This window comes from Lepus europaeus, chromosome 5, assembly GCF_033115175.1.
Source record: "Lepus europaeus isolate LE1 chromosome 5, mLepTim1.pri, whole genome shotgun sequence".
Lineage (NCBI taxonomy): Eukaryota > Metazoa > Chordata > Mammalia > Lagomorpha > Leporidae > Lepus > Lepus europaeus.
Genome location: NC_084831.1, coordinates 156,340,662 through 156,368,331, shown reverse-complemented (window position 1 = coordinate 156,368,331; position 27,670 = coordinate 156,340,662). Strand labels below are relative to the sequence as shown.

Sequence of the window (27,670 nt, the reverse complement as noted above, 5' to 3'; positions counted from 1 at the left end):
TCTCTTCCTGGTGAATGCATTTTTGAGCACCGACCTTCTGTGTGTGCATTATAAGTATAATCTCTTGCACTGATAAAATAACAAGCTGGTTTTTAGTAATAAGACTAACTCACGGTCCCTCGGCATCTGTTCAGTGACCTGAAATGTCATAGCGACGTTTTATTAACTCTAGGCTGTGCTATTATCTCCCCTGCCGCCCGACCCTTTGGTGGGGGTGAGGCTGGACGTAGGCAGAGGGGTCAGGCTTACCTTTGGACCTGTAAAGGGACCTCTGGGCTCCAGGGTGGCAAACCTGCAGTACTCTGACGTTCCAGCTCCTTTTCTGCATGACGTCTTTTTGTCTTGGATTACAGAGAGATGTGCACATTAAGTATTAGCACCCTCATTTTACAGAAATAAAGGAAAGCAATTTGCCCACGGCCATGAAACAAGTTAGTAATTTGAGAAATGAGATGTATGCCTAGAATATTAGTGCTTGGAGAAACCTCCAGGTTTACCTAATCTGAATCCCAGATGTTACACACGACGAAACTGAGGCCCGGACAGAGCAGCTGAGGTGTCCACGGCCACAGCTGCCCAGAGGCGGAGCGCGGATTCCAGTTCTGGTCTTTCGGCTGCAGCCCATGGTGCTCCGGTCCCTCTGCTCTGCCCTCTGGGCTGGGGCTAGAACCCAGGGCTCTGACTCTGGATTTAGCCCATTCCCTGCCCCGTGCTGCCCCCTGGAGGACGCGGGGATCAGCTGCGGAGCTGAGGTCCATGTCCATGGAGCACCTGAAACCAGCGGAGGGGACAGGACAGCCCCAAGGACGGGAACATGTCTCAGATGAAGCAAGATGGTCTCTCCCTCTGGTGCCTGTAAGTAGTGCATCTGGGTCACTCCTTCCCTTCCAGACATTGACAGCCCCAAAAACCTGGTGACTGACCAGGTGACGGAGAACACGGCCACCGTGTCCTGGGACCCGGTGCAGGCTGACATCGACAGGTACATGGTGCGCTACACCTCGGCCGACGGAGAGACCAGGGAGGTGCCAGTGGACAAGGACAAGACCAGCACTGTCCTGACGGGCCTAAAGCCGGGCGTGGAGTACAAGGTGGACGTGTGGGCCCAGAAGGGGGCCCGGGACAGCAGGAAGGCCAACACCAAGGCCCCGACAGGTAATGAGCGTTGATCTTTGGGGATGTGAGACCTGCCACGCTAAGCTACGGGTGTCAAGTTTGGTTTTCCTTTGCTGCCACTGGCAGCAATCAGTGACTGCAGACCTCTGTCAGACTAATGCCACCTGCTCTCACTCCAACACATTACCTTAGAATAAAGGCTTTGCACCTGCAGCCGCATCTGTGGCCTTAGCAAGGCTAGTGCTGCTCGCCCACTTCCACCTACTGTTCTTCCCATTGTTTATTTTGTTTGTGATCAGTCACTTAATATTCTTCCAAGGGAGAGACATTCAGAAACTGTATATGTAGAATCTGTGAACCAAACACTTAGGGCGTGGCTTTTGCTATGATCGCTTTTGAATAAGGAGGGGTTATTACTTTCTTAGTTATTCTTCTTTTGAGTACTGTGTGCTCGGTTTCAGGGGCCCTCAACTGGTAGTTACATTCAGTAACAGTTCATAGTCAAAGCTTTTTTCCTATCTCTTTGCTCCTTACTGAGATGTAATTTCCATGGCATAAACTTACACTTTTTAGCGGATACAATTCGGTTGTTCCTGGCACATTTATAGAGTCAGGCAGCCATCACCGCCATCTAACTCAGAGCATTTCCATCCTCCCAGTCGGGAGCCCGATACCCAGTAGCAGTATTCCTTGTCCCCACTTCTCCCAGGCTGAGGGAATCACTACTCCCGTCCTAGTATGGAATTATCACATCAATGGGTCCATCAAGTATGTGGCCATTCTGACTGGCTTGCTCACCGGCCCTGTTTTCAGGCTTCGTGCTTGTTGTGACATGGGTTAGTACTTGACTTCGTTGTCACACAAGTCCACTGCGTGGATATACCGCATTTTGTTCATCCGTTTATCGGCTCATAGACGTTTGTTCCCGCTTTTTGACCACTGTGAGCAGTGATGAGACGAACATTTGTGTGCAGGTTTCTGTCTGCACATACGTCTCCATTTCCCTCAGATGTCCGCCTAGGAGAGGCATTACCGGGTCGTATGGTCACTTTGCCTTTGACTTTTTGCAGAACTTCTGAGCTGTTTCCAATGTGGCTGCCCTGTTTTACATTCCCCCCAGCAATGGTGAGGGTCATTTCCCTCATTTATTTGGTCCTCAGAGGCATCTGTTGAGCTCGATAGAGCAGGAATCAATATCTATATTCTGCAGCCGAGAAACCTCAGATACAGCGAAGTATAGGATTTCTCCAAGTCCCACTGCTGCTGCTACGTGGAGTTAGGTTCACGAATACAGGAATCTTCGTGGAATATTGTAGGAACTCAGGATCTGCTTTGTCTGAGGCCTACATCTTGTAGGTAAGGAAACTGAGGCCCGGACAGAGCAGCTGAGGTGTCCGCGGCCACAGCTGCCCAGAGGCGGAGCGCGGATTCCAGTCCTGGCCCATGGTGCCTCTGCTCTGCCCCTCTGGGCTGGGGCTAGAACCCAGGGCTCTGACTCTGGATTTAGCCCATTCCCTGCCCCGTGCTGCCCCCTGAGGACGCGGGGATCAGCTGCGGAGCTGAGGTCCATGTCCATGGAGCACCTGAAACCAGCGGAGGGGACAGGACAGCCCCAAGGACGGGAACATGTCTCAGATGAAGCAAGATGGTCTCTCCCTCTGGTGCCTGTAAGTAGTGCATCTGGGTCACTCCTTTCCCTTCCAGACATTGACAGCCCCAAAAACCTGGTGACTGACCAGGTGACGGAGAACACGGCCACCGTGTCCTGGGACCCGGTGCAGGCTGACATCGACAGGTACATGGTGCGCTACACCTCGGCCGATGGAGAGACCAGGGAGTTTCTGGTGGGGAAGGACAAGACCAGCACTGTCCTGACGGGCCTGAGGCCGGGCGTGGAGTACACGGTGGACGTGTGGGCCCAGAAGGGGGCCCGGGAGAGCAGGAAGGCCAACACCCAGGCCCCGACAGGTAATGAGCGTCGATCTTTGGGGATGTGAGGCTGTCATCCTAGGTCTCCTAGTGGCCAAGTGCTATTTTCCTTCTTCCACATCGGCAGAAACGGGTATTGATGGAGAAACAGCGAGGTGTCCCTTTATGTTGGAATACACACGCCTTTCCTCCTCCCTCTAACTGTGTGCCTTAGGGAGATCCCAGTGGCTCTGTGCAGGCCTTGAGAGGGTGTCATATTCTTTACTGCTCTTCTGACCATGTGGATCTGTGGCTGTAGGGATTTTTGGGGTCTCCTAGTGAGTTTGTGAGTGTGTGCAGAAAATTAAAAAAAGTATTGTTTCTGTACTACATATTGAAAATTGTACTGTATATTGAAATATAATAATTGTACTGTATATTGAAAACTCAACTTTTTCCTGCCTTATCCTGTAGAAACAGGATTCATTTTATTAAAAATGACTCATAATTATAACATTAATTTCTTAATGTGAATTATTATAAGTTCTATGAGGGAGGTGAACATCGTATTGGTATGGAGAACAGTGGGGCAGACATGTGTCTTCGAGGGGCTGGGTGAGTAGTAGTAGGATACACATTGGCAGAAGTACCCAAACAACAGTTGCTTGCACAAGGGAGAACTTTATTCTTGGTCTGTACAGTGAGAGTGGGCCCAGGATCTGAGAATGAGGTAACTACTGTGTTGTATCCTTATTATTCTGAAAGAAATACATGATCGTATTTCACGGTGATTTAACCAGCACAACTGAGACCATGATCTGCTAAAGAATATTAGAGCACGGCTTTGCTGATTCATTTAGTAATACATATGTCAGTGTGTGCCTGTCATCCATGAGGCCTGGGGAGACAGGGGAATAGAATGCCCTCTTCCCCAAGAGCTCCCATTTGGCCCTGGCTTCTAGAATCTTCTAGCATGAATGGAAGGCCTTTGTGCTGCTAGACACAAAATTGTTCGCTCGTTGTTGGCAGAGACGGTATCTGCAACTCTGGAGCCTGCACACAGCCTTGCACACGCCTTGTCAGAGCAGGGGCTTCGTGTACCCCTACTGAATAAGTAAAGAGATTGGTTTTGCTAAATTCTTCGTACTGGTAAAAGCCCGGATGTTCAGATTCTGGTCTATTGTGCTCTCTACTCAAGGAGCCAAGTGCACTGGGGAGAGAAGACGTATGGGGACAGGACAGCTGAAAAACAAAACAAGAGCATGTGGCACGGAAGACCCACAGAGCGGGAAAGGCTCTCACCCCGGACAAAATAGCACTGATTTCTGCACTTGGGGGTCTTTAATAGTGCGTAACGATCAACTGTTTTCCTTGTAGATATCGACAGCCCCAAAAACCTGGTGACTAACCAGGTGACGGAGAACACGGCCACCATCTCCTGGGACCCGGTGCAGGCCGACATCGACAGGTACATGGTGCGCTACACCTCCGCCGACGGAGAGACCAGGGAGATGCCGGTGGGGAAGGACAAGACCAGCACTGTCCTGACGGGCCTGAGGCCAGGCGTGGAGTACACGGTGGACGTGTGGGCCCAGAAGGGGGGCCGGGGGAGCAAGAAGGCCAACACCAAGGCTCCCACAGGTAACCGGCAGCATTCTTTGAAAACGTAAGATCTGTCGTGCTAAGCCTATGGCAGTTCATGCTTTGCTTTCTTCCTTGACATTGGCAGGTCATGGGGTGAGGAAAAGAGCAAATAACTAATCATTAATATTAATGAATCAGTAATTCATGTGGGTTTATTTATTGCTGCGTTTGAGATCTGTGGCGTTAGGTTCTGTAGACCTCTCGAGAAAAGTGTCTTAGTCTGTTCTCTTCAGCAGATGTTTCATGAGCATCGGCTAAGTTCCAGGCCTGGGAATACCACGGTGAACACCTTTGCTCTCTTGAAGACCAGTGGGAGAGCAGACAAGATTTATAACTGAATACTGCTGAGTCCTGTGGGGGAGATGGACCTCGTGTGGAAGGAAAGGCAGCGAGGGGAGTTCCCTAGGTGGGACGCCTGAGTTAGGCAGTAAGATACACTTGGGCAGAAATACCCAAAGAACAGCTGTTCGAGTGAGAAGGGCGTTTACTGCTTTGTGGGGAGCAGTAGAGAGGAAGAGGGAAGGGCTGAAACGGCGGCTCCCCGGACAGGGCAGCCAGGCTCCATCATCCCTAGGGAGTGGTCCTCCTCCATGTCATTGCCACTCCATCTGTGGCGTGGGAAAGTCAGGGCATGACCCGACGCCACACCTGTCAGTTCCTCTCACTTTCCAAGGCCAGACTCAAGACACAGTGCCAGGCCCCACCGCAAGGGAGGTTGGGAAATGAAGGTTTTAGCTTGATGGCTGTGTGCTCAGCTTAACTTCTGTTTCGTTGACCGATCCAACGCAGCAGCCACTAGGTACGTGCGGCTATTTAACTTTCAATTAATTTAAAAATAATTACAGGCCGGCGCCGTGGCTCAACAGGCTAATCCTCCGCCTTGCGGTGCTGGCACCCAGGGTTCTAGTCCTGGTTGGGGCGCCGGATTCTATCCCGGTTGCTCCTCTTCCAGGCCAGCTCTCTGCTATGGCCCGGGAAGGCAGTGGAGGATGGCCCAAGTCCTTGGGCCCTGCACCCCATGGGAGACCAGGAGAAGCACCTGGCTCCTGCCATCAGATCAGCGCGGTGCGCCGGCCGCAGTGCGCCTACCGCGGCGGCCATTGGAGGGTGAACCAACGGCAAAAGGAAGACCTTTCTCTCTGTCTCTCTCTCTCGCTGTCCACTCTGCCTGTCAAAAAAAAAAAAAAAAAATTACAGCCGAGAATTAGTTCCTCAGTTGGGCTCACCACACTTGAAATGGTCAGTCGCCACACTGTACTGGACAAGTGCGGATTATGGGAGGTTCTCATCATTCCAGAGAGGTCTACTGGACAGAGGGGGAGAATGGATTTTGGGGAAAACGAGCCATTTCTGCTGGGGGGAAGCGTAGGGGTGATGGTGCTAAGCTGGAAGAGGAGTAAGGTGGTTGAAGAACTGGGACGAGGCTGTGTCACTGGGCCATCGCAGGGGAGAGAGCAAGTGTAACATGGGATGTTATGGGAAGGACCAGGAGGCCGGGCCATACAGGCCTGTGTGCTGCCTAAATGTGGAAGCGCGCCAGCATTTAACAGAAGAGGGGCACGACGCAGTGTTCTTTTGAAAACATTAAACGGGCCAGCGAGGAGAGCAAGGAGGAGAGAGGACAAGGACGGAAGTGGGCAGGTCAGCAAAGACGCTGGTCTCAGTGAGAGCTGATGCTGACCTGGCCAGCAGCAGGGTCAGAGAAGAGGGAGGTCTGGGGACTTAGTGGAGGTATGGACGGCAGGACTCACTGATGGCTGGGGTGTGGGGTAAGGAGAAAATCACCGTGTCTCTGATATAAGCAGCATGGGAGATAGGGCACCATTTTTGAGAGGAGGGACTGAGAGGGATCAATACATTTGGGAAGGGCTGTTAAGACTTAAATATTGAAGTCTGAGATGTGTGTGAGATCCCTTGAATAATCGAACGATTTATTTATTGATTCCACCAGTATTAACTGAGTGTCTGGATAGGCCAGGCACTGCAGGGAGAGGCAGTTTAGATGCAAGTCAGCGGCTCAGAATTGATCCGTGAGCATCCATCTGCTATTCAGGCTGTGGTCATAGGGAGGTTGCCTGGAGAGAAATGGAGAGAGAGAGGGGGCTTCGCAACACTGGAGGTTGCTGACGAAGGGCTGGTGCGGAGGAGGGGCCCACGAGTTAGGAGGGAAGTCCGTGGAGTGCGTGGTCACAGAAGCCAAGGGTGGAGAGTGTTTAGGGGGACAGTGAGTCAGTTCTCGAAGCTGCCACTGAGGAGCTGAGTGAAGCGAGGATGGCAGGTGTCCCCAGATGTGACAGCACGAAGGTTGCTGGCGACCTGGAGCAGCAGGGTTCATGGTGAGGTGCAGGACAGGTGCATGTGAGTGTGGTGAAGGTAAGGTATGCAGGCTTCTCTCCGGATGGGTAATTAATGTGGGTGCAGAGAAATAGAAGGGAAGGGAGGAGAGAGCCGAGAGCTCGCCCGACTGGGCCGGGTGGTGGAGAAGCTGGCGATGCGGGAGAGAGCGAGCAGATGAGAAGGCATGAAGTCCTCGAGAAGGGGGAGGCCTCCAAACTCGGAACACAGCCTACAAGGCGTCTAGGCTTGGTTTCAGTGCAGGAAGACGCGGGAGCGTGGACAAGGCTGCTTTTCTCTGGGTCTCCACTCCCTTCGTTAGAAGTGAAGCCGATTGGCAGATAGAACTTCTCAGCCCTCAAATTCTGTGAAACAAAGCAACTAGGAACCCTGGGGGTCAGGAGAGAGATGGTCGCAATGGCAGCCTTGGGGGCTTAGCTCATGGCTCAGGGAGACTTTGATTGCTTTTGTGTAAACAGGAGCCTTCTCTATTGATAACCGTGGAGAAGGTCTGATTCCTTTGCACGCCCAGTGGTTTGTCCTCCATTGTCCGGGGGGCCTCTTACTCCTGTTTTAAGCGGGTTAATACCGTCCCTCACCATGACCGGAGTGGAGGGTGATTGGGTGTACGGATGCCCTGTCTTGGTTCTGAAGTCCAGTTTTGTCTAAATCTTTTGAAAAAGAAATCGACAGCCCCAAAAACCTGGTGACCAACTGGGTGACAGAGAACACGGCCACCGTGTCCTGGGACCCGGTGCGGGCCAACATCGACAGGTACGTGGTGCGCTACACCTCTGCCGACGGCGAGAGCAAGGAGGTGCCGGTGGGCAAGGAGCGGAGCAGCACGGTGCTCACGGGCCTGAGGCCGGGCGTGGAGTACACGGTCCACGTGTGGGCTAAGAAGGGGAGCCGGGACAGCAAGAAGGCCGACACCAAGGCCCTGACAGGTAACTGGACGGGGCTGGGACCGGGGAACCTCCACACTTACCAGGGAAGAGTGCAGGACTGGGTGGGGAGGGGAGCAGGCAGGGTGCTGGCCTCCTGCGAGGATGGTCATCAGTATGGTTCCCTTGGGCCTTGGAGCAGCGATATGTTGCTGTGACCTTCGGATGAGGTGTCAGAGTGTAGGGTAGTGGTGTGACAGATGAGCCTAGGAGGCTGCCCTCAGCCAGCTCTCAGGCCCTCTGCCCAGAGAGACAGGCAGGAGCCTCTTTGGTTTTCTTGTCTGGCAAGGGGCCGATGGTGGAACCATTCCTCCCTGCCATCCCCAGGTGATGCTTACAGGTGCCCGGGCCATGTGGATTTTGTGTACGTGGGGGCCTTCTCTCCAACGCCAAGGTCAATCAGGTCACACCTGGGCGTGCAGAAGGGGCCGGCCCATCCCCTCTGGGTCCAGTGCAGCAAGTTACACATGCCTTGAATTTCTTCATGATTTTTATTAATTAAAATTAGCCAGTATTTTTAATCCCCAAATTCATTTATGCTTATGGGAAAAATCTTCAAACTGGAAAAAAGTATGTTGAGATTTTGCCGTTTTCTCATCCCAGATGCCTTGGTACCTAGTGTGGCTCTCCAGGGGCAGCCACTGGCTGGGACCTCCTACCTTCCCCCCTCCACTCCGTTCTCTGTTGCTCCTTCTCTCCTTTGCACTTTCTTTCCTCTCTTTCTTCTTTATCTTTTCTTTTTCTAATTTTAAAGACAACAATAATGAGAGTATCATCTTTCTACATTTTTCTTAAACCAACCCCCACCCTCTGCAACTGGGGATCCATAAGCAATCAAAGAGGTGGCAAAAGTGAGCTTTAGCTACTTAAATAGTTGCAGTCTTGCTTTGATTTTGCAAACAGGAAATTCAATTTTTCCGTGTGATGGGTAGAATCAAATCCATGCCAGATGTTATGCTTCAGAAAATCAAACCAAGCTGATATTACAGAAACTCAAAATTTGTCAAAACACCCTAATTCAAAACAACAGCTGTCTGATTTCTATTAAAATGCTGCAATTCAGTTCTCAACTGAAATGCTACTGGGGAGAAAATAGCTTGGAGACGTCTCTTTGGGAACTTCTAAATTAAAATCACCGTCTATGATGATTTCTTTTTCAAAGTGGAATTTTCCATTCATGTCTTATTTGGTTAAAAAAAAATGAGCCGCCTGACCAGTTATTACGATGTTGGTGAGTGTTTCTGTCCTGGTCTATCACGCATTCTCACGCGCCCACAAGTTCCCTCTGCTGTTTGGGTAGGGAGCCATGGAGATTCTTCTAGAAGGCTCTCTGCTGCCTCCCTCCCCCCGCTCACGTCCTTTAGACAAGTGCTGCCCCCTCTCCTGTCCCTCTCCTGGATGTGCGTCTAGGGCCACACACTTAGATATGTGTGGAATACGCCTCTGTGTTCCTATGGTAGGTAAGAGGCATAGCTTTATAATTCTCTACCAACTTACCCTCCATCATCAGCCCCTGTTCTGCACGTCGGTCAGAAATCTCAGTCCGTGTAGGGTCCTGTCTGCTCCTCGGAGCTGCAGGTGGGTCTTGGGTACTTTCCCAGCGCGAGCTGCGGGAGGCCCATCTGTGTTTCAGATGTCCTCCCAGGCAGCTGTTTGCTGAGTCGCCCGTCTCCATGCGTGGAGCCCTCCAGCTGTTTGCTGAGTCACCCATGCGTGGAGCCCTCCAGCTGTTTGCTGAGTCACCCATGCGTGGAGCCCTCCAGATCTGTGCTCTCTCATCTTTCCACATCAGCTGGGCAGCCCTGCCACCTGTGAGCACCCACGTGCTGATGTAGACCACTCTTATCCCCCCCACTCTCTGGGAAGCTGCAGGTGGAGGACTGGCTTCTCCCGCTCTGGGACCCATCAGACGCCCTGTTCCTTAATCCTCTTGTCCTCAGTGAGTGTTCATATAGCAGCGAAGGTCAGGAAGGCTGCTTGGCAAGGAAGAACGGGGCCTGCTGCTTGTTGGAGGGAGGAAGAGAAACAGGAGACTGGAGGGAGAAAATGTAGTAATTTCTCATACGTCAAAAATGACCTTGCCTTGGTTGACCTGACTTTTTATGTACAGAAATTGACCCTCCGAAAAACTTCCGTCCGTTTGCTGTAACCCAGTCTGGTGGGGTCCTGACCTGGATGCCTCCCTTGGCTCAGATCGATGGCTACATACTCACCTACCAGCTCCCTAACGGCACGGTGAAGGTACTGCGACTCCCTTGTCTTTTCTCTTGGGCCTTCTCTTTGCAGCCTCGGAGTGGGGTCGGTCAACTTGATGGGTCGCATGGCCATCTGCTCTCTCAGTGGGCTCCTATGCTCACCTGCCATGTGCAGGGGACAGTGCTACACACGGTCATTTGTGAACCCCGTGGTCTCACACGAGGACAACCCTTTGTGGCTGTTCCCAGCTGACCAATGCATATTTGCTGGCTGTGTATCTGCAGCAGGTTAATTTGCTTACTGCTGGTCTCCCCTGATAAAGAGAAGGGAATTTTTGCCTATTTTGTTTATTGCTTTATCCCAGTTGCTCAAGTCAGAGCTTGGCACCTGTGAGCTACTCAGTAAATACTGAATGAACAGCTTCACCCTGTTTCAAAGGGTCTGTCTCCCCTTGCAACCTGGAGGCCAGCAACATTTTCAAAACTTTGTCCCAAAGGAAAATGATCATTTTTCTCTTCTTTGGTGGGGGAGAAAGAAGGAGGAGAGAAAAATGGGAGGGGTACTTTGATTATTCACATCTCAATTATGCTTATGGTGACCCAGCTAGGAAAGTTAGTCCTGTGTTTATAGAGGAGTAACACAGGTTCAGAAAGAAGTTCACGGCCATACCAGCTATCACCATGTCCCACAGACATCAGGGGCCAGTTTCACTCCTCCCTTTAACAACTCCTTAGCCTGCCAACCTCTTGTTGCCCCTGGTGGCTGAAGTCCGTGCCCCGTGTGAAAGCGGAAGTCCCAGGAACCCTGGCCAGAGCTCCTGAAGTGGCAGTGTTCTCGGCTGGTACACCCGGTGATGCCGAATCTCCATGGCACGGCACTCCCGAGAAGTGACCGGGACTCCAAGGGGTCCTGGGCTGCTCCTGAGCCCTCAGAGAGCTTGTGCCGTCAGCACCGGGCAGTGCCGTTGACATGTGGCGAGCCAGGGCTTGAGTCGCCGCCTGCCCTTCCTTTCCTGGTAGGAGGTGCAGCTTCGAAGAGGCGAGCAGAGGTTTGAGCTGCAAGACCTTGAGCATGGCATCACCTACCCCGTCTCCTTGGTCGCCTTCAAGGGGGAGCGCCGGAGCAAGACTGTCTCCGCCACCCTCTCCACAGGTACCCTGTCCTCCTGCTCTCTGAATGACAACGCGGCAGACAGCACACGTGGGAGAAGCAAGGCAGGGTGTTCAGGGTGCTGCAAGTAGGTCCAGAGTCGGAGATTTCTCTCAGCGGGGAGCCGTGAAAATGGGCTCATGGGTTCAAGAGAAACCCATGTCGCAGCGGAGAGACGGAAGAGGGGAGAGGAGCCAAGTGTTACTTTGTGGGGGAGTTGGCTTGGGGGAAGAGGTGATGTGAGCTTGACCTTAACCCTGGTGCATTTAGAGAGCTTGAGAGGAGCAGAGTGAGCGAGGAATGAAGACGGGGTGAAAAGTTGGAGGAAGCAAACTCGTAGGCGATTATGAAAGCTTCCCACTGCCCTTCTAACGAAACCGTTCTGCTCGGCTCCCAGTTGATGCGAGGTTTCCACACCCTTCGGACTGCACCCAGGTTCAGCAGAACAGCAATGCCGCCAGCGGCCTCTACACCATCTACCTGAACGGCGACCCCAACCGGCCCCTGCAGGTGTACTGTGACATGGACACGGATGGCGGCGGCTGGATAGTGAGTCACAGAGCCCCGGCAGCCCCGCGCAGCGCCTTCCCCGCCCGCCGTGGCTGCTCCGTGGAGGGTTTGGGGGACTCTCTATTTGTCTGTGTCCAGGGGAGTGGGGAGCTGTGGTGGTTTGCAGCTGTTTCTAGGCAGATCTCAACCCACTGTAAGGACAGAGCCTTGTATATAACACCTGCTACAGACAGGCTTGGGTAGACTCAGGTGGGAAACTAGGAAGGCCTGTGGGTTTATCTGCATCTAATGTATTACCTCTGCTCCACCCTCTACAAATCTCTTTCATAAACATGACCCTCGCAAGACTGGCGCGGTGGCATAAGCTGTTGTCTGTGACGCCAACATCCCATATGGGTGCTGGTTCAAGTCCCAGATGCTCCACTTCCAATCCATCTCCCTGCTAATGTGCCTGGGAAAGCAGTGGAAGAAGACCCAAGTGCTTGGGCACATGAGCCCACGGGGGGAGACCTTGAGGAAGCTCCTGGCTCCTGGCTTCAGATTGGCCCCGCTCCAGTCTTTGCAGTCATTTGGAGTGTGAACCTGTGGATTGAAGATCTCTCTCTGTCTCTCCCTCTCTCTCTGTAACTCTGCCTTTCAAATAAATATATCCTTAAAAAAATGACTCTTACACACCAGTGTTAGAGCAAGAAAGGCTTATTATTCCTATTTTGTAGGTAGGAAAAGTGAGGCTCACAGAGAGAAATGCCCTAGCTGGGTCATGCAGGTTAGTAACACAGCTAGGACCAGATGTCAGGGCTCCAGCCTGCTAACTCATTGGTCTTCCCAGCAGGTCATGTGAGCTCATCCAAAACAGTCATCTGGGAGCTCAGCCCTTTGCATTGCAGCCTGTGGCCCAGGTTCAGCACCCTGGCCCCACAGTACAGAGGCCAGACATTTGGGACTTTGATTTGCAAGACCGAAGCCTGAAAGAAAGAAGGGTGGGCAATGTTCTAACCATTTCTCTTCAGCGTGGAGGTTTTATTCTCTTGGGTCACTGCTTAAACCGCAGGACACCTGTGTGATTGCATCTACTGATCCAGTTATGTGATAAGCTGCCTTTGCGGTTACGGCCTGATCCTCCATCCCCCCTAGCCCGCAGCTCCCTGTGCCTGCACTGGCACAGGCGCTCACGGCCTCAAGCCAGCACACAGCCTAACCTGCTGCGCATTTGCAGCCTGTGGTGCAAGGAGGCAGCGCGATCTCCCAGTGCTCACGCTGCATTCATTACACGCCTACTCAGAGGCCTGGGAAATCAGGGATGCTTGGGCAACCGTGGAGAAAACGATACCTTCTGATGAGCCACAGCGAAGAAAGCTTATTACCTGCACAGCAGCCGTGGTGGCTGAAGGGCAATCTTGGGATTGGGTGGGGAGGAATTCCTGACTGATTGACAATGATAAGGGACAGAATGTAGCATGAGCAGTTTCCCCTTGACCAGATCCATAGGTGCTTCTCATCAGCACCATTGTAACTCTAAGCTTTCTGTCCCTTTAGGCCTGAAGCCCAATTTCCTGCCTTTGTACCTGTGATGGACCATGGGCGGGGTGTTTGGGCTGCCTGGTGTGGCATTTTTGAAAGCCAAGCTCACATAGGGAAGGTGACATATGTCAAGGACAGCCTTTAGAAAGAAATCTAGCAACCTGTCTACCCAGGAGACCCAGGGTTTAGTGCACAAATACTTATTGAGTGCCTACTATGCGTCAGACACTTGAAATTCAGCCATGAACCAAACAGACTCAATCCTTGACCTCAAAGAACTTGCTTTTTACCTCCCCCCCATGCAAATGAGCCTCACTCAAACACAGAGTTCAGTTCCAGAACTAATAAGTCCGCTCTGCATTCTAACCCACAGCAGCCCCCATCCCCGCCTGAGTCTTGTTTTCTGAGCCAGACTTCTGGAGGTGATGCCCCTGCCGGGACACGGTAGGGTTCTTCGCAAGGCCTCCATGTTCCAGAAGTCACGTGGAGTCCTGAAAACGTCAGACAGGTCTTTAAATTTGTGAGACAGAGAGCCAGAGAAAGAGATCTCGATCACTGATTCACTCCCCCAAATGCCCACGACAGCCAGGGCTGGGCCGGGGCCACGGTCAGGAGCCAGGAACTCAGTTCCGTCTCCCACGTGGGAGGCTAGGGACCCCCTGACTTGAGCTGTCACCTGCCTGCTGCCTGCTCTGATCCACCATGGCAGGAAGCTGGGATCGGAAACCAGAGCCGGGAAGCAAACCCTGACGCCCTGGGGTGGGATGTGGGCGTCTTAACCACTAGACTAAACAGCCAGGCCTCTCCACCAGCTGTCTTACTGACGGTTTCCATGGCGAAAGGGCTCGGTTTTCATGGTTTTGGATCCTCCTGTCAGTGCAGGGTGACCTATAGCGCCTTGCTCCTTTTTATTGAGCTTTTAAAATCCTTTTAAGGAGATATGTTTCTCTGTCCCAGGCAGCAGGAACCCAATGTGACGAGCAGGCCAGAGGAGCTGTGCCCGAGGCGGCTGAGGCTGCTGGCGGGGAGCCGGGAGGCACATCAGGGAGCACTTAACTGTCTCCGCTGTTCCCATCGCTGTCTCCTGTCTGCAGAGCCGGAGCGGCGGCGGCAGAGCCCTTCCCACGGCGTGCAGACACAGTGCCGATGTGCGCCTTCTTGATGTAGGCGTTCAGGGCACTGAGCAAGCTCTCGCGCGGATGGCATCTTTGCATGTCTTTATCCAGACACAAATAGATTTTTCTCCCCCTGAGACCGACAGCCAGGGGCCTTTGGCACTCCTAGGCAGTTCATTAGAGGGTGCTTTGCCCCCTAGACTGGGAATGGGCTGGACTCTGGGCGAGTCCAGGAGGGCTTCCTGATGGAGGTGTTTCAGTAGTCCCTGTGGGTCAGTAGTTCACTGGGAATCTGCTATAATAAAATGCAAAGCATTCTTTATTGAGATGAGAACTATTTTATCTACATGCACCGGGCTCTGGCCTGGATCCCTTACAATTTGCTGTGAACAATGACCTGGTAGATTCTACTGGAGTTTTTGACGGAGGGGCTGGTAACATCCTAATCTGACAGCTGGGGCTCGTCCAGGTTAACGAAGTGGCCCAAGGACGCGTCTGGTAAGTTTGGAGTTAAATCACCGGGGTCAGTTTTGAGGCCTCCCTGGTTAAATTGAAGCGTTATGTATATAACTGGAGAGCCCCCGTCCAGGGAGGGCTCTGCGTTCACTGATTGGAGATGGAGACCACAGGTCATTGTAATGAGTCCGTCCTAGGGTGGAAGCGCTGGATTTGAGCTTGACCTTGTGGTGGTAATATGAGTTGACAGTGGATGTGAAAGCAAACGTTGGTGCCACATCCACCCTAGGATGTCACGGACTGTGGGACAGGCAGAGTCCCAGGAAAGGGGTGAACAGGCACCTTGCTAGGGAACTGACACACCCTCAGAGTTTAGGAAATGCTAGGTTTTCCCGAGTGTTTAAGCGTTCTAATTGCACGAAGGGAGATTTGTGTGTTATCCCTGCGTCAGCCGCTGAGTAACAGCTGCGTGGCCCTGGCTGCCTGCTTTTCTGGACTTTCACCTCCACAAAATGGCATCACGTGTGTCTACCCCAGAGCCAGCACACAACAGATGCTGGGAAAACGACGGTTCTAGAAGTGAGCGAATGAAGAAGAGCGCAGGAAACCCGGAGAGGGCCGGGTGGATTTTAAAAGACGGCTGTGTGACGAGAGAGGAGACAGCGTGGCACCGGAGGGTGCCCCTGTTTGTGAGGACCACGTCCACATTCTTTCCCACATGAACACGTTTTGGCTGAGTCCTGGCCAGCCAGCCCGGAGGCAGATTCCTCCCCCCACCCACCCCTGCCTACACTGCATGGGCCAGGGATCAGGAATGGAGGCTGCTGGCTCCCCACCCCTGCCAGGAAGTGGCTGTGGTCTGACTCAGAGCCTAGAATTTTCCCCTGCTCCTTGGTGCCTTAGTTCAGCAGCTCTGGGCCAGCAGACCTGGCCCAGGGGAGGCCCCGGAAGGAATGCATCGTGAGCTCTGAGCACCGTTCTCTCCTCCCTCCCTGCGTCTCCCCAGAGACAAATGTAAAGATGGCACAGCTATCAGGTGCGTCACCTTACCAAATTCAAGATAGCCTGTTCCACTTCCAGGCACAGCTGTGAAGTCGAGTGGAAAGAGGGAGATGAGATTTGGTGTTGGGGCTCTGCGTGTGAATGAACACAAGGGGAAGACGCTATTGCAGCCTGTGGCCGGTGGGAGTCCTTGCTGAGGTAGCCGGGGCTGCCGTTCAGGCTGTCTTCCAAGGTCCTGCAGGATTCTACGCATTACCAATTCCACCAGTGTGCACAGGTGTGCTTAGCTTTTGGGTACTTTTCCAATTTACTTCGTATTAAGGAATCCAATTTACTCGGACTGGAACTGCCTGCCTTCTCCAGAGAGGGAGATTTTTGTAAAGAAAGCAGCGTCCGCCTGTGGAATGGTGCCCAGTTCCGTCTCCGTTTCTCACTGCCCATCACGCTTGTGCCTGTTCCGCTGGGCTTCTGCCCTTGCCTCTAGCGAACACAGCTCTGGTGCGAGTCACTGGTGGTGTCTACGTCGCTGAATCCTAGGGACAGGTCTTGGCCTCACGTCTGTGCACCTCTAATCAGTTTTTGGCGTTGTCGCCCTCACCCCTTCTCTCTGTGGCTTCGATGATTCCATAGTTTTCAGGTTCCTTCTACATTTCTTTCTTTCTTTATTTTTTGACAGGCAGAGTGGACAGTGAGAGAGAGAGAGACAGAGAGAAAGGTCTTCCTTTTGCCGTTGGTTCACCCTCCAATGGCCGCCGCGGCCAGTGCGCTGATCCGATGGCAGGAGCCAGGTGCTTCCTCTAGTCTCCCACGGGGTGCAGGGCCCAAGCACTTGGACCATCCTCCACTGCACTCCCTGGCCACAGCAGAGAGCTGGCCTGGAAGAGGGGCAACTGGGACAGAATCTGGTGCCCCGACCAGGACTAGAACCCGGGGTGCCGGCGCCGCTAGGCAGAGGATTAGCCTAGTGAGCCGCGGCGCCAGCTTCCTTCTACATTTCTAGTTGTTCCTCCTCTACCTGCAATGAGCCCATCCTTTTTGTTAATGGCGCTCGCTCTCCCCCCTCCCTCCCTGCCTCCCTCCCTGCCTGCCTGCCTGCCTGCCTGCCTGCCTTCCTTCTTTATTTATTTGAGAGGCAGAGTTACAGAGAGAGACAAGGAGAGACAGAGATCTTCCATCCACTGGTTTATTCCTCAAATGGTTGCAACAATTGGGACGGTGCCAGGCCTAAACCAGGAGCCAGGAGCTTCTTCTAGTCCACCCACAGGGGTGTAGGGCCCCCAAAACTTGGGCGATCCTCCACTGCTTTTCCAGGCAAGTGGGCAGTGGAGCAGCCAGGACTGGCACCCATACGGGATGTCGGCGCTGCAGGTCTTAGCTTAACCCATTGTACGCCAGCGCCAGTCCCCTGGGTCTCTCTTTCTTACATTCTGGTGCAGCAATGTCACCATCACTCCTCAGGACGTCTTGGAAAGAGCTCATCCTCGCCACGTGCACGGGGAGCTCGCCGTGCACAGTCTGTCTGCTCAGACTCCCCCATCGCAGGGAACAGCTCGGTGAAATCAGTCTGCAAGCCAAACCCAAGCATCGTTCTTGACTTACTCCTCTTCCAGTTCCACCTTCTGTCTGTCACCACAGCACTCCTCCCCCTCCCCCCCTATATACTTGTGTCTGTCCGCAGGGCAGCCCCCAGTCCAAGCTGCTGTCCTCTCTCACTGGTACTCCGCAGTGTCGTCTGTCCTGCACTTTTTTTTTTTTGACAGGCTGAGTGGACAGTGAGAGAGAGAGAGACAGAGAGAAAGGTCTTCCTTTACCGTTGGTTCACCCTCCAATGGCTGCCATGGTTGGCCCGCTGCGGCCGGCGCACCATGCTGATCCGAAGCCAGGAGCCAGGTGCTTCTCCTGGTCTCCCATGGGGTGCAGGGCCCAAGCACTTGGGCCATCCTCCACTGCACTCCTGGGCCACAGCAGAGAGCTGGCCTGGAAGAGGGGCAACCGGGACAGAATCCGGTGCCCCGACCGGGACTAGAACCCGGTGTGCTGGCGCCGCAAGGCGGAGGATTAGCCTAGTGAGCCGCGGCGCCGGCTGTCCTGCACTGTTGTCCCTGGCCAGTCCATTCTCTGTGCTGAAGTTGAGGATCTGGTCAAGATGTAAATATGAATATGTCATTTCCTGCTTAAAAACCTTCAGGAAACCCCATTGCTCTCACAGTGCGCCAGGCTCTTCAACAACAGCCAGTGAGGCCCCACAAGGACTGACCCTGCCCAGCTCTGCAGCCTCTCTTCCCGCTCCTTCCTCATCAGCCCGTAGCTGCCCCAGCATCCTGCACTCCCTCCCTCCAGGCTGACCTCTTACACATCCCATAATTGTCAGCCACTTCCTGAGGGCAGCTTTCCTGGCTCCTTGGCCAGGTCTTCCTGTTTCCTAGTTCCACTCCCTATTGTGTCTTTCCCTCATAACTCTCAATCTTAATTGCTTCTTTACTGTTTGATTATTTAATTCATGGCTGTTTCATTTACCATTTAGCTTCAATGAAGGCAGAGGCCACTCTGGTCTATTCATTTTGTAACATTGTCCCATCATGCCTCTTACCTAGTAGATACTCAATAAATATTTGTTGGATGAACTTTTTTCTCCATAATTATTAAAATAATTGCTATATTAGGAATAAGTGAATTAAAAAGAATTCCTATATTCAAACTACTTACATGAGGAAAAGGTAGCATATAAATATAACATGGCCCCATTGAGCTGGAGAGAAGTTCAAAGTTACAGGTCAGGGTTGGCAGAGTTCTGGAATGTTCTGCCCTACACAGTCCAGCAGTAGCAGCCATGCCGCCACTTCCCCAAGGCTCCCCGGTTCTAGAATTGAAATTTCTTGAGTGTAGGAAGATTCTCTGCTTTTCTCCTAGACATTTCAATTCTTTACAAGCTACTATACACATAAAGAACATTTATAGATGGAATAACCAGGGACCAGCATTTTGGGACAGTAAGTTAAGCCTCCACTTACAACTCTAACATCCCAGATTGGAATGCTGGCTCCAGTCCCAGCTGCTCAGCTTCCAGTCCAGCTCCCTGCTAATGTGGTTGGGCAAGCAGCAGAAGATGGCCCAGGTACTTTGGCTCCTGCCAGCCGTTCGGGGAATGCAGATGGGGTTCCAGGCTCCTGGCTTTGACCTGGGTCGTCTCTGGCCATTGTAGCCATTTGGGAAGTGAACCAGCAGGTGGAAGATAACTCTCTCTCTCTTTCAAATAATAAGCAAATAAATCTTTTTAAAAAAGTGGTATAACCAATATAGTTAGTCTGCTGACTTCTGGAAGAGAAAGAAGGCGTGCTCACTGGAGGAAGTCGGTGTTTTGCAGGTTCATAGTTGCCCCTTGTGTCCCAGCATCCCCTTGGACAATACAGGGATTGGTCCATTAAGTTAAGTCTGTTCAGTGTCAGATTGAAGCACCCATCTTCTCCCCCAGGTCTTCCAGAGGCGGAACACGGGGCAGCTAGATTTCTTCAAGCGTTGGCGGAGCTACGTGGAAGGCTTTGGGGACCCCATGCAGGAGTTTTGGATTGGTATGACCTCTGAGGAGTCAGGAGGGCGGGGCTGTGAGGGGTGATTGCCCCTAGACAAGGTAGGCGGTCGGGCAGCTCCCAGAAGGTCACTCTGTGGAGTCTCCCAAGCAGGCCGTTGGTGGGGCCATGTTGGTGGGAGGGTTCTCATGTGTTCTGGGTTTGTGCAAAGGTAGGACTGTCCCGATGGCTCCTGGGCTGTGTCTAACCCAGCTCTGCAGGAGCTCCCTGGAGCCTGAACTTCTTAGCAACCACCGGAGGAGGCAGTTGGTTGCCTGGGACTCTGGGCATTGTTGGGGGACATCCTCGCAACCCCTGCGGTCCTGCTGGTTATGCCGGGCATTAAGGCATGTCCCACCCTTTTCACGGAGAGTGACATCACCAAACACATCAATTGGGACATGAATAATTAAAATATCATAATCGGGATACTCAGTGTCTCATAGAGTAGATTATGTCTGTGGTTTGCTTGGTCCAAAATCTCTCCTGAGACCTGAGAGTGGGTAGCTGATCTGCTCTTCTGCTTGGTGAACCGAGAGGGCACTATAGTACTGCCCCTGGAGGCACAGCCCGCCCCTTACTACTGCCCTCCAGGGGGCTCATTAGCATGCCTGGGCCAACGATGATGTAGGATGAGCCGGTGAGCCTCCCTGAGGAGAATCCACCGGGCAGGGCCTGGGCTAGGAGAGAAGGGAGAGGCTCAGTTGGCTTTTAGACCGGAACATCTCAGACGCCAGTGGCGAGGGCTCCCGTGCCGGCTGATGGGTCAGTTCCTTTCCTGGCTTCTAGGTCTGGACAAGCTGCACAACCTCACCACTGGCACCCCGACCCGCTACGAGGTGAGAGTGGACCTGCAGACGCTCAATGAGTCCGCCTACGCCGTGTACGACTTCTTCCAAGTGGCCTCCAGCAAAGAGCGCTACAAGCTGACCGTCGGGAAGTACAGAGGCACAGCAGGTAAGGGATGCGTGTGCACTGCGAGGGTGCCCTGCGCTGCCATCTGAGGGTCGTTTGCCCTGGGTCGTGGGTCTCGGAGTGGAGTATTTGGTGGAGGCCAAGCGTCCTCAGTGACAGTCGAGGGCCTGCTCCCTGCAGGGAGCTGGGGCTCCACAAACTAGTGAGAGCCGTCCTGGACCGCTGTCACGGTGGAAACTTGGTATAGGTGACACGGTGACTCCTTCTGCGGTCAAAACTCACTCTCTCTCTCTTCTTAAGATTTTATTTAATTATTTGAAATTCAGAGTTACATAGAGAGAAGGAGAGGCAGAGAGAGAGAGGGAGAGAGAGAGAGAGAGGTCTTCCATCTGCTAGTTCCCTCCCTAGGCAGCAACAGGTGGGGCTGGGCCAGGCTGAAGCCAGGAGCCCGAAGCTCCCTCCCGGTCTCCCGTGTGGGTGCAGGGGCCCAGGTACTCGGGCCCTCCTCCACTGTTCTCCAGGTGCATTAGCAGGGAGCAGGATCTGAAGGAGAACAGCCAGGACTGGAATCGGCACTCCAATATGGGATGCCAGACTTGCAACCAGCGGCTTAGCCTGCCGTGGCACAATACCCGCCCTGACCTGTGTCTGTTTTTGACTCTGGTATAACTGTGGAGGGATGTGCCACCAGCCAGATGAACTGGCTACATAGAGAGGCCACCTCTTTTCTTAGATTCAAACTATAAGGTAACTTTTGCTGACAGGCACCTAAGCAGTAAGGAAGATAAAAGGGTTGAGGAGTATGGAGAGTGGGTATGCAGTGGGCTGAAATGAGTGCAGGGGGATTCTTTTTTTTTTTAAGATTTATTATTATTTATTTGAAAGGCAAAGTTACAGAGAGGCAGAGGCAGAGAGAGAGAGAGAGAGAGAGAGATCTCCCATCCACTGGTTCACTCCCCAGATGTTCGCAATGGCCAGGGTTGGGCTAGGCCAAAGCCAGGAGCCAGGAGCTTCACCTGGATCTCCCGTGAGGGTACAGGGATCCAAGCACTTGGGCCATCTTCCGCTGCTTTCTCAGGCCATAGCAGAGAGTTGGATTGGAAGAGGAGCAGCGTTCCAGCGCCCATATGGGATGCTGGCACTGCAGGTGGTGGTTTTACCTGCTAGGCCACAGCGCCGCCGGCCCCAGGGAACTTCTTGAAGGATGGAGTAGGAGCTGCATCTCAAAGGCGGGGGCTTAAATGGCAGGAAAGGAAGCCGCTCTCCAGGCCAGGGGGCACCTCGGGGTGAGCAGGGACTGGGGAGAGGCGGGAAGCTGGGTGTACTCTGGACTTCTCAGAATTACCCACGTCAGGCCCCTGGTGGCAGAGGACTGGAAAGAGCGTCTGTTGTGGGTCACGAGCTGAAGTGACCACCTGTGAGTGCAGCATCGCTTTGAATCTTGTCATCTGATTTAAGTAACTCTGGATGGGTGTTTGGCCTGGAGGTTAAGCTGTCCTTAGGATCCCCCACATCCCCTGAGAGTGTCTCTAGGTTTGGCGTGACCGCCTGTGAGTCTACCTTCCTGCTAACGTCGGCCCTGGGAAGTAGTGATGACGGCTTCAGTAACTGCGTCCCTGCCACCCCTGGGGGAGGCCTGGGCTGAGTTCCCGGCTCTGAGCTTTGACCTGGCCCAGTCCTGGCTGTAGCTGGGCATTTGGGGGAGTGAGCCGGAAGATGGGAAGTCAGTCTGTCTGTCTGTCCCTCAAATAAATAAGTAGATAAGTAAATGTCAGAGAAAATGTAGCCAGGCGTTAAAAATATCAAATGAATTTTTTCGTTTGGTCTTGTTTCCGAGTGCCTTGCGCAGGGCAGGTGGGCTTACAAAATGGAAGAGCTCGCAAGACTTTCTCGGGTGACTAACGACGTTTAATATCTTAAAGAGGAGCTGCAGAGACTCAGGTGCCACAGGGACCGGTGAAGGGGTGAATTCAGTAACAGCCAGCGACAGGGAAGGGACAATGTGAGATGGTGGTCACCTACCAGAGTACGAGGAGTTAGGGACATAGGCAGAGAAGAGCTGCTCAAGACTTCCAAGTGGAGATTGAGTGGGATGGAGAGTGCAAAGGATTATTTCAGAGGGAAAATACTCCTTGGAAAGAAGGCACTGCAGTTAGGAGAGGTTGGGACCGCTCTGTCCCCTGTCACCTCTCTCCTTAGAGGCCCTGGGTCCCCATAGGCTAGAGCAGTTAGGAGAGGTTGGGACCACTGTGTCCCCTGTCACCTCTCTCCTTAGAGGTCTCCATTGGCTAGAACAGTTAGGAGAGATTGGGACTGCTCTGTCCCCTGTCACCTCCCTCTTTAGAGGGCCCCATAGGCTAGAGCAGTTAGGAGAGGTTGGGTCCACACTGTCCCCTGTCACCTCCCTCCTTAGAGGTCCCCATAGGCTAGAGCAGTTAGGAGAGATTGGGACCACTGTGTCCCCTGTCACCTCCCTCCTTAGAGGTCTCCATTGGCTAGAACAGTTAGGAGAGGTTGGGACCACTGTGTCCCCTGTCACCTCCCTCCTTAGAGGTCTCCATTGGCTAGAACAGTTAGGAGAGGTTGGGACCACTCTGTCCCCTGTCACCTCCCTCCTTAGAGGCCCCAGGTCTCCATAGACTAGAGCAGTTAGGAGAGATTGGGACCACTGTATCCCCTGTCACCTCCCTCCTTAGAGGTCCCCATAGGCTAGAGCAGTTAAGAGAGGTTGGGACCGCTGTGTCCCCTGTCACCTCCCTCCTTAGAGGTCTCCATTGGCTAGAACATTTAGGAGAGGTTGGGACTGCTCTGTCCCCTGTCACCTCCCTCCTTAGAGGCCCCAGGTCCCCATAGGCTAGAGCAGTTAGGAGAGGTTGGGACTGCTCTGTCCCCTGTCACCTCCCTCCTTGGAGGGCCCAGGTCTCCATAGGCTAGAACAGTTAGGAGAGGTTGGGTCCACACTGTCCCCTGTCACCTCCCTCCTTAGAGGGCCCAGGTCCCCACAGGCTAGAACAGTTAGGAGAGGTTGGGTCCACACTGTCCCATCACCTCCCTCCTTGGAGGGCCCAGGTCTCCACAGGCTGGAACAGTTAGGAGAGGTTGGGTCCACACTGTCCCCTGTCACCTCCCTCCTTAGAGGGCCCAGGTCTCCACAGGCTGGAACAGTTAGGAGAGGTTGGGTCCACACTGTCCCCTGTCACCTCCCTCCTTAGAGGGCCCAGGTCTCCATAGGTAGAACAGTTAGGAGAGGTTGGGACCACTCTGTCCCCTGTGGTCACCTCCCTCCTTAGAGGCCCCAGGTCCCGATAGGCTAGAGCAGTTAAGAGAGGTTGGGACTGCTCTGTCCCCTGTCACCTCCCTCCTTGGAGGGCCCAGGTCTCTATAGGCTAGAGCAGTTAGGAGAGGTTGGGTCCACACTGTCCCCTGTCACCTCCCTCCTTGGAGGGCCCAGGTCCCCATAGGCTAGAGCAGTTAAGAGAGGTTGGGACTGCTCTGTCCCCTGTCACCTCCCTCCTTAGAGGCCCCAAGTCCCCGTAGGCTAGAGCAGTTAAGAGAGGTTGGGACTGCTCTGTCCCCTGTCACCTCCCTCCTTGGAGGGCCCAGGTCTCCATAGGCTAGAACAGTTAGGAGAGGTTGGGTCCACACTGTCCCCTGTCACCTCCCTCCTTAGAGGGCCCAGGTCTCCACAGGCTAGAACCGTTAGGAGAGGTTGGGTCCACACTGTCCCCTGTCACCTCCCTCCTTGGAGGGCCCAGGTCTCCACAGGCTAGAACAGTTAGGAGAGGTTGGGACTGCTCTGTCCCCTGTCACCTCTCTCCTTGGAGGGCCCAGGTCTCCACAGGCTAGAATCAGGCTGCAGTGCGTCCATTGCAAGCGTCAGATGACAAGTGAGTCAGGCGGGTACAGTACGGTCGGGCGCTCCTGTGATCATCATGCTCAGGGTGAGATGATTTAAATGAAGTAGTTAAAGGACCTAATTGTGCAGTCATTCATAAGCAGATGCTGTTTTGTAGGAATAAGCACACAACCCACCCTCTCCCCCCTCTATATAAGGTCAGACCACAGTCCTGACGTCTATCCAGCTCTCCCAACCCCTTGGAGTAACAGGGGAGGCCCATGACGAGTCTGAGAGCCTCAGGCCTCCCCTGCTCAGCCCACAGGAGCCCCTGTGGCCACCCCCCTTGCTCCCAGCACACCCTGTCCTCTATTCTTGACCATGGTCATGGATAGCCTTGGCCTTTGCTTCTCACGTTAAAGGGTCCCGGTCTTTGTAGGCGTCACCTGCGGGACCCGGCCCAGGCAAGATGCGAAGGTGGGTGCTGCTCTTTGTCTCCACCTCCCTCCCTGAGACCCAGCGTCCTCATGGCCTCCCGGTTGGGGGCCTCACGCAGGCCCCCACCTCCCCCTGCCCCCTCCCCTTTTCTCAACCAGACACATTTTCCTTTTCCGAGGCCTGTCTCAGCATGGCCCAGGAAAGGCGCTGAGGCAAGTGGGAGGGTGAGTGACAGGGAGTCCCCTCCTGGGCACCCTATTTGCATTTTGACTGTGATCAGGCTAATTCCTGTCTGCAGGTTGTTCCGGCCAACAGTGGCGGTCAGTGGTGGATTTTTAATAGGAAGCCTTGGGAGACGTTCAGATCACACAGTGTTTAGGCAGGAATCGAGTCTTCCCGTGTGTGCAGTCTTTTCTACTTTTAACTCCTGCATCGCTGTGGTAGGGCTCACAGAGCGTTCGCTTCCCTCATATACGCTGATGGGCCCACCAGGAGGGTTTTAAAATCTAGGAAGCTTCTGGCTACTCACGTCCTAAACGCGGCACTGTTTAGGGGACGCGGTGTTCAAGTGGAAGGTGAACTTTCCACATGTCTGTGCGCGTGCCAGCCCTCTCCGGTTTCTGCCTCCCCAGAGCTGATGAGAATGGAGAGGCGCGTGGCCCTGGTGGGATGTGTGGTTTTAGACTTGTCCCTGCGCACACTGCCCAGGTGGGCCCCCGCCCTCTGACTTCCACGGCAGTCGGCAGCCCGTCACTGCTTCCTGAGGGAGGCTCCAGCAAGGTCAGAGGCTGCTGATGGCGTCTGAGTGTGAGTCCAGCAGGGGAGCGGGCAGCCTAGTGGGAGCGCTGCCCTCAAGCAGCCGCTCAGGTATTGAGCAACTAACGTGAAAAGCTGACACGTTCACGTGCTGCAGAGTGACTTCTAGGGCTGACCAACCAGTCCCAGCTGATTTCAGGTCCCACCCTATAGGACTTGGCAGTGCCCAGCACCTGGAAGGATTGGAAACGTGGCAGGGGAACCCCACCAGCAGTTAGTGGGCTGGGCCAGGGATACCAGATACCAAGGTGAGGAATTGTTTTGCTCCAAATGCCAGTGCCTTCCTTGTTTTGAAGTAGATTCTTAAATTCAGGCATTTGGAAAGAGAAAGAGATGAATGAGTACCTGGACAAAAGCGAAAGCCAGAAATGGCACAAATGCCTCTGCTGCTTGCCCACTCCTCGTCCTAAGGCAAAGGATCTTCACGGTGCAGGCACCGGGCCCGTGTCTTAGAGGGGACATGGTAACGGCTTCTTCCAGTCCCGGCTGCTGCAGTTGCTTGCGTCACCTTCCCTGTCCCATGAGGTACTGGAGGAGGAGAGCACGCCTTGGAGTCACAGTTTGATGAGACAGGTGATGGCCCTGAGCGTGCTTGGGTTGAGACCCCTCCGATCACCGGCGCCAGAAGAACCAGTATCCCACGCAAAGCCTTTGCTACAGGGGATACCTCCCATCAGAGTTTCCCCCTAAAACAGCGTGGAGGAAGTCTAAGCTCGTTGGCTGGGCCGCTTTGCCCTGGCTAGGGAGATACGCTTCACAAGTCAGATGCTAACGCTGTCTTAGCGAGGGCCTGCTGACTTTGGATTGCTGGATACTTTCGCTGTGTGCACTCTGAACATTGGGATGGCTTCCGTCTCTGGCAGGTGGAAAATCCACCTGCAGGGACGAGCCTTCCCTTACCCTGGCCAAGGCTGCGTTGCCCAGTGCCCAGGGCTGGGTAACCACGAACGTTACCTTTAAGAAAACCTCTTCCTAGGTTCTTACCGAACAGCTCTGGCAGTTTCACATGGGAGAGGTAGGCCACGTTCTTGTTACTGAGGGGGCACTGGGTGTCGTGGTGGTGTAGTTAACTCTGCAGGAGACGGAAGGGAGGAGGGACTGTGGATGAGGAAGGTGACAGTGCGCCTGCCCCTGATTGGAGTGGGAGCTGGCTAGGATGGACTCAGAGCAGCAGGGGCCTCCGTGGTCCATTGCTCTTCTGAATGGAGCCACTGTGGGAGCCTGGAGGGCTGGGAGTGCCAGTCGGACCTTCCCTTTGTACGGCGTGTCGTTAGCTCTTTGTGTTTTTTAGATTTAGTTTTAGTACACACAGACACACACACACAGAGACACACACACACAGACACGCAAAGACAACCACATCCCACAGCACAGTGCCTGGGTTTGAGTCCTGGCTCTGCTCGCAACTTCAGCTGTCTGCTTGTAGACACCCTGGGAGGCAGAAGGTTCGAGTCCTTGGGTCTCTGCCACCCACGTGGGAGACCTAGATGGAGTTCTTAGCTCCTAACTTTGGCCTGGCCCAAGCTCTGGCTGTTGTGGGCCTTTGGAGAGAGAAAGCGGGGTGTTGGGGGGGGGGGAGTGGATCTCTCTCTTTCTGTTTCTGCCTCTCGGCTTCTCAGATTACCGAATTTAAAAATTTCTAAAAGCTGAAAAAGAAAGAAGGAAAGCACACGTGGGTTGGTGTCTCAAAAAATAACCCCAGACTTGGAATCTGAGGACCAGGATTTGAATTGCATTCTGTGGTCTGTGGACTGTGGGACCCTGCTGAGCCGGGAGTCTGCCCTCCCTGCCCCCTGCAGGTGTGCTGTGAGGTCAGGTGAGACTTTGATGGGCACACTCAGAGATTACATGGAAGTGGAAGGATCGCTAGGGCAGGAGCAGAGCTTGGTTAGCGTCTGGCTCACATGGGACCTTATTGCCTCTTCTAAGCTGAATCTAAATGCGAGCTATGGAGGATGGCAGATATGCAGGGAGAGGGGAGACACGGAAGTGAAATCAGACTCCAGACAGGAGGTGACGAAACGCTCACTGGTACTTTCATCAGCTGGAGGGTCTACAAGTGCAGGTGTGTGTGTGTGTTAGGGGGCGAGTGGAGGGTGGCTGAGAGGAATCTTCCAGGGGAGTGGTGTCGGGATGGTTGACTGATGGAGGACAGAGAACCCCATGGGGGGTGAGCTTGCCCACCCCACAAGGGAGGATGCCTGG

At 53.6% G+C, this 27,670-nt stretch overlaps 1 protein-coding gene across 1 annotated transcript in view; it reads left to right on the top strand.

The window, feature by feature from the left end:
• TNN (tenascin N) overlaps positions 1–27,670 on the top strand; it is a 55,808-nt gene that overhangs the window by 25,422 nt on the left and 2,716 nt on the right. Inside the window, exons 9-17 of the mRNA XM_062190228.1 lie at positions 892–1,155; positions 2,821–3,084; positions 4,402–4,665; positions 7,686–7,949; positions 10,057–10,187; positions 11,162–11,294; positions 11,689–11,840; positions 19,368–19,464; positions 20,251–20,418. Coding sequence (XP_062046212.1) covers positions 892–1,155; positions 2,821–3,084; positions 4,402–4,665; positions 7,686–7,949; positions 10,057–10,187; positions 11,162–11,294; positions 11,689–11,840; positions 19,368–19,464; positions 20,251–20,418 — 1,737 coding nt within the window. The remainder of the gene's footprint in view (positions 1–891; positions 1,156–2,820; positions 3,085–4,401; positions 4,666–7,685; positions 7,950–10,056; positions 10,188–11,161; positions 11,295–11,688; positions 11,841–19,367; positions 19,465–20,250; positions 20,419–27,670) is intronic.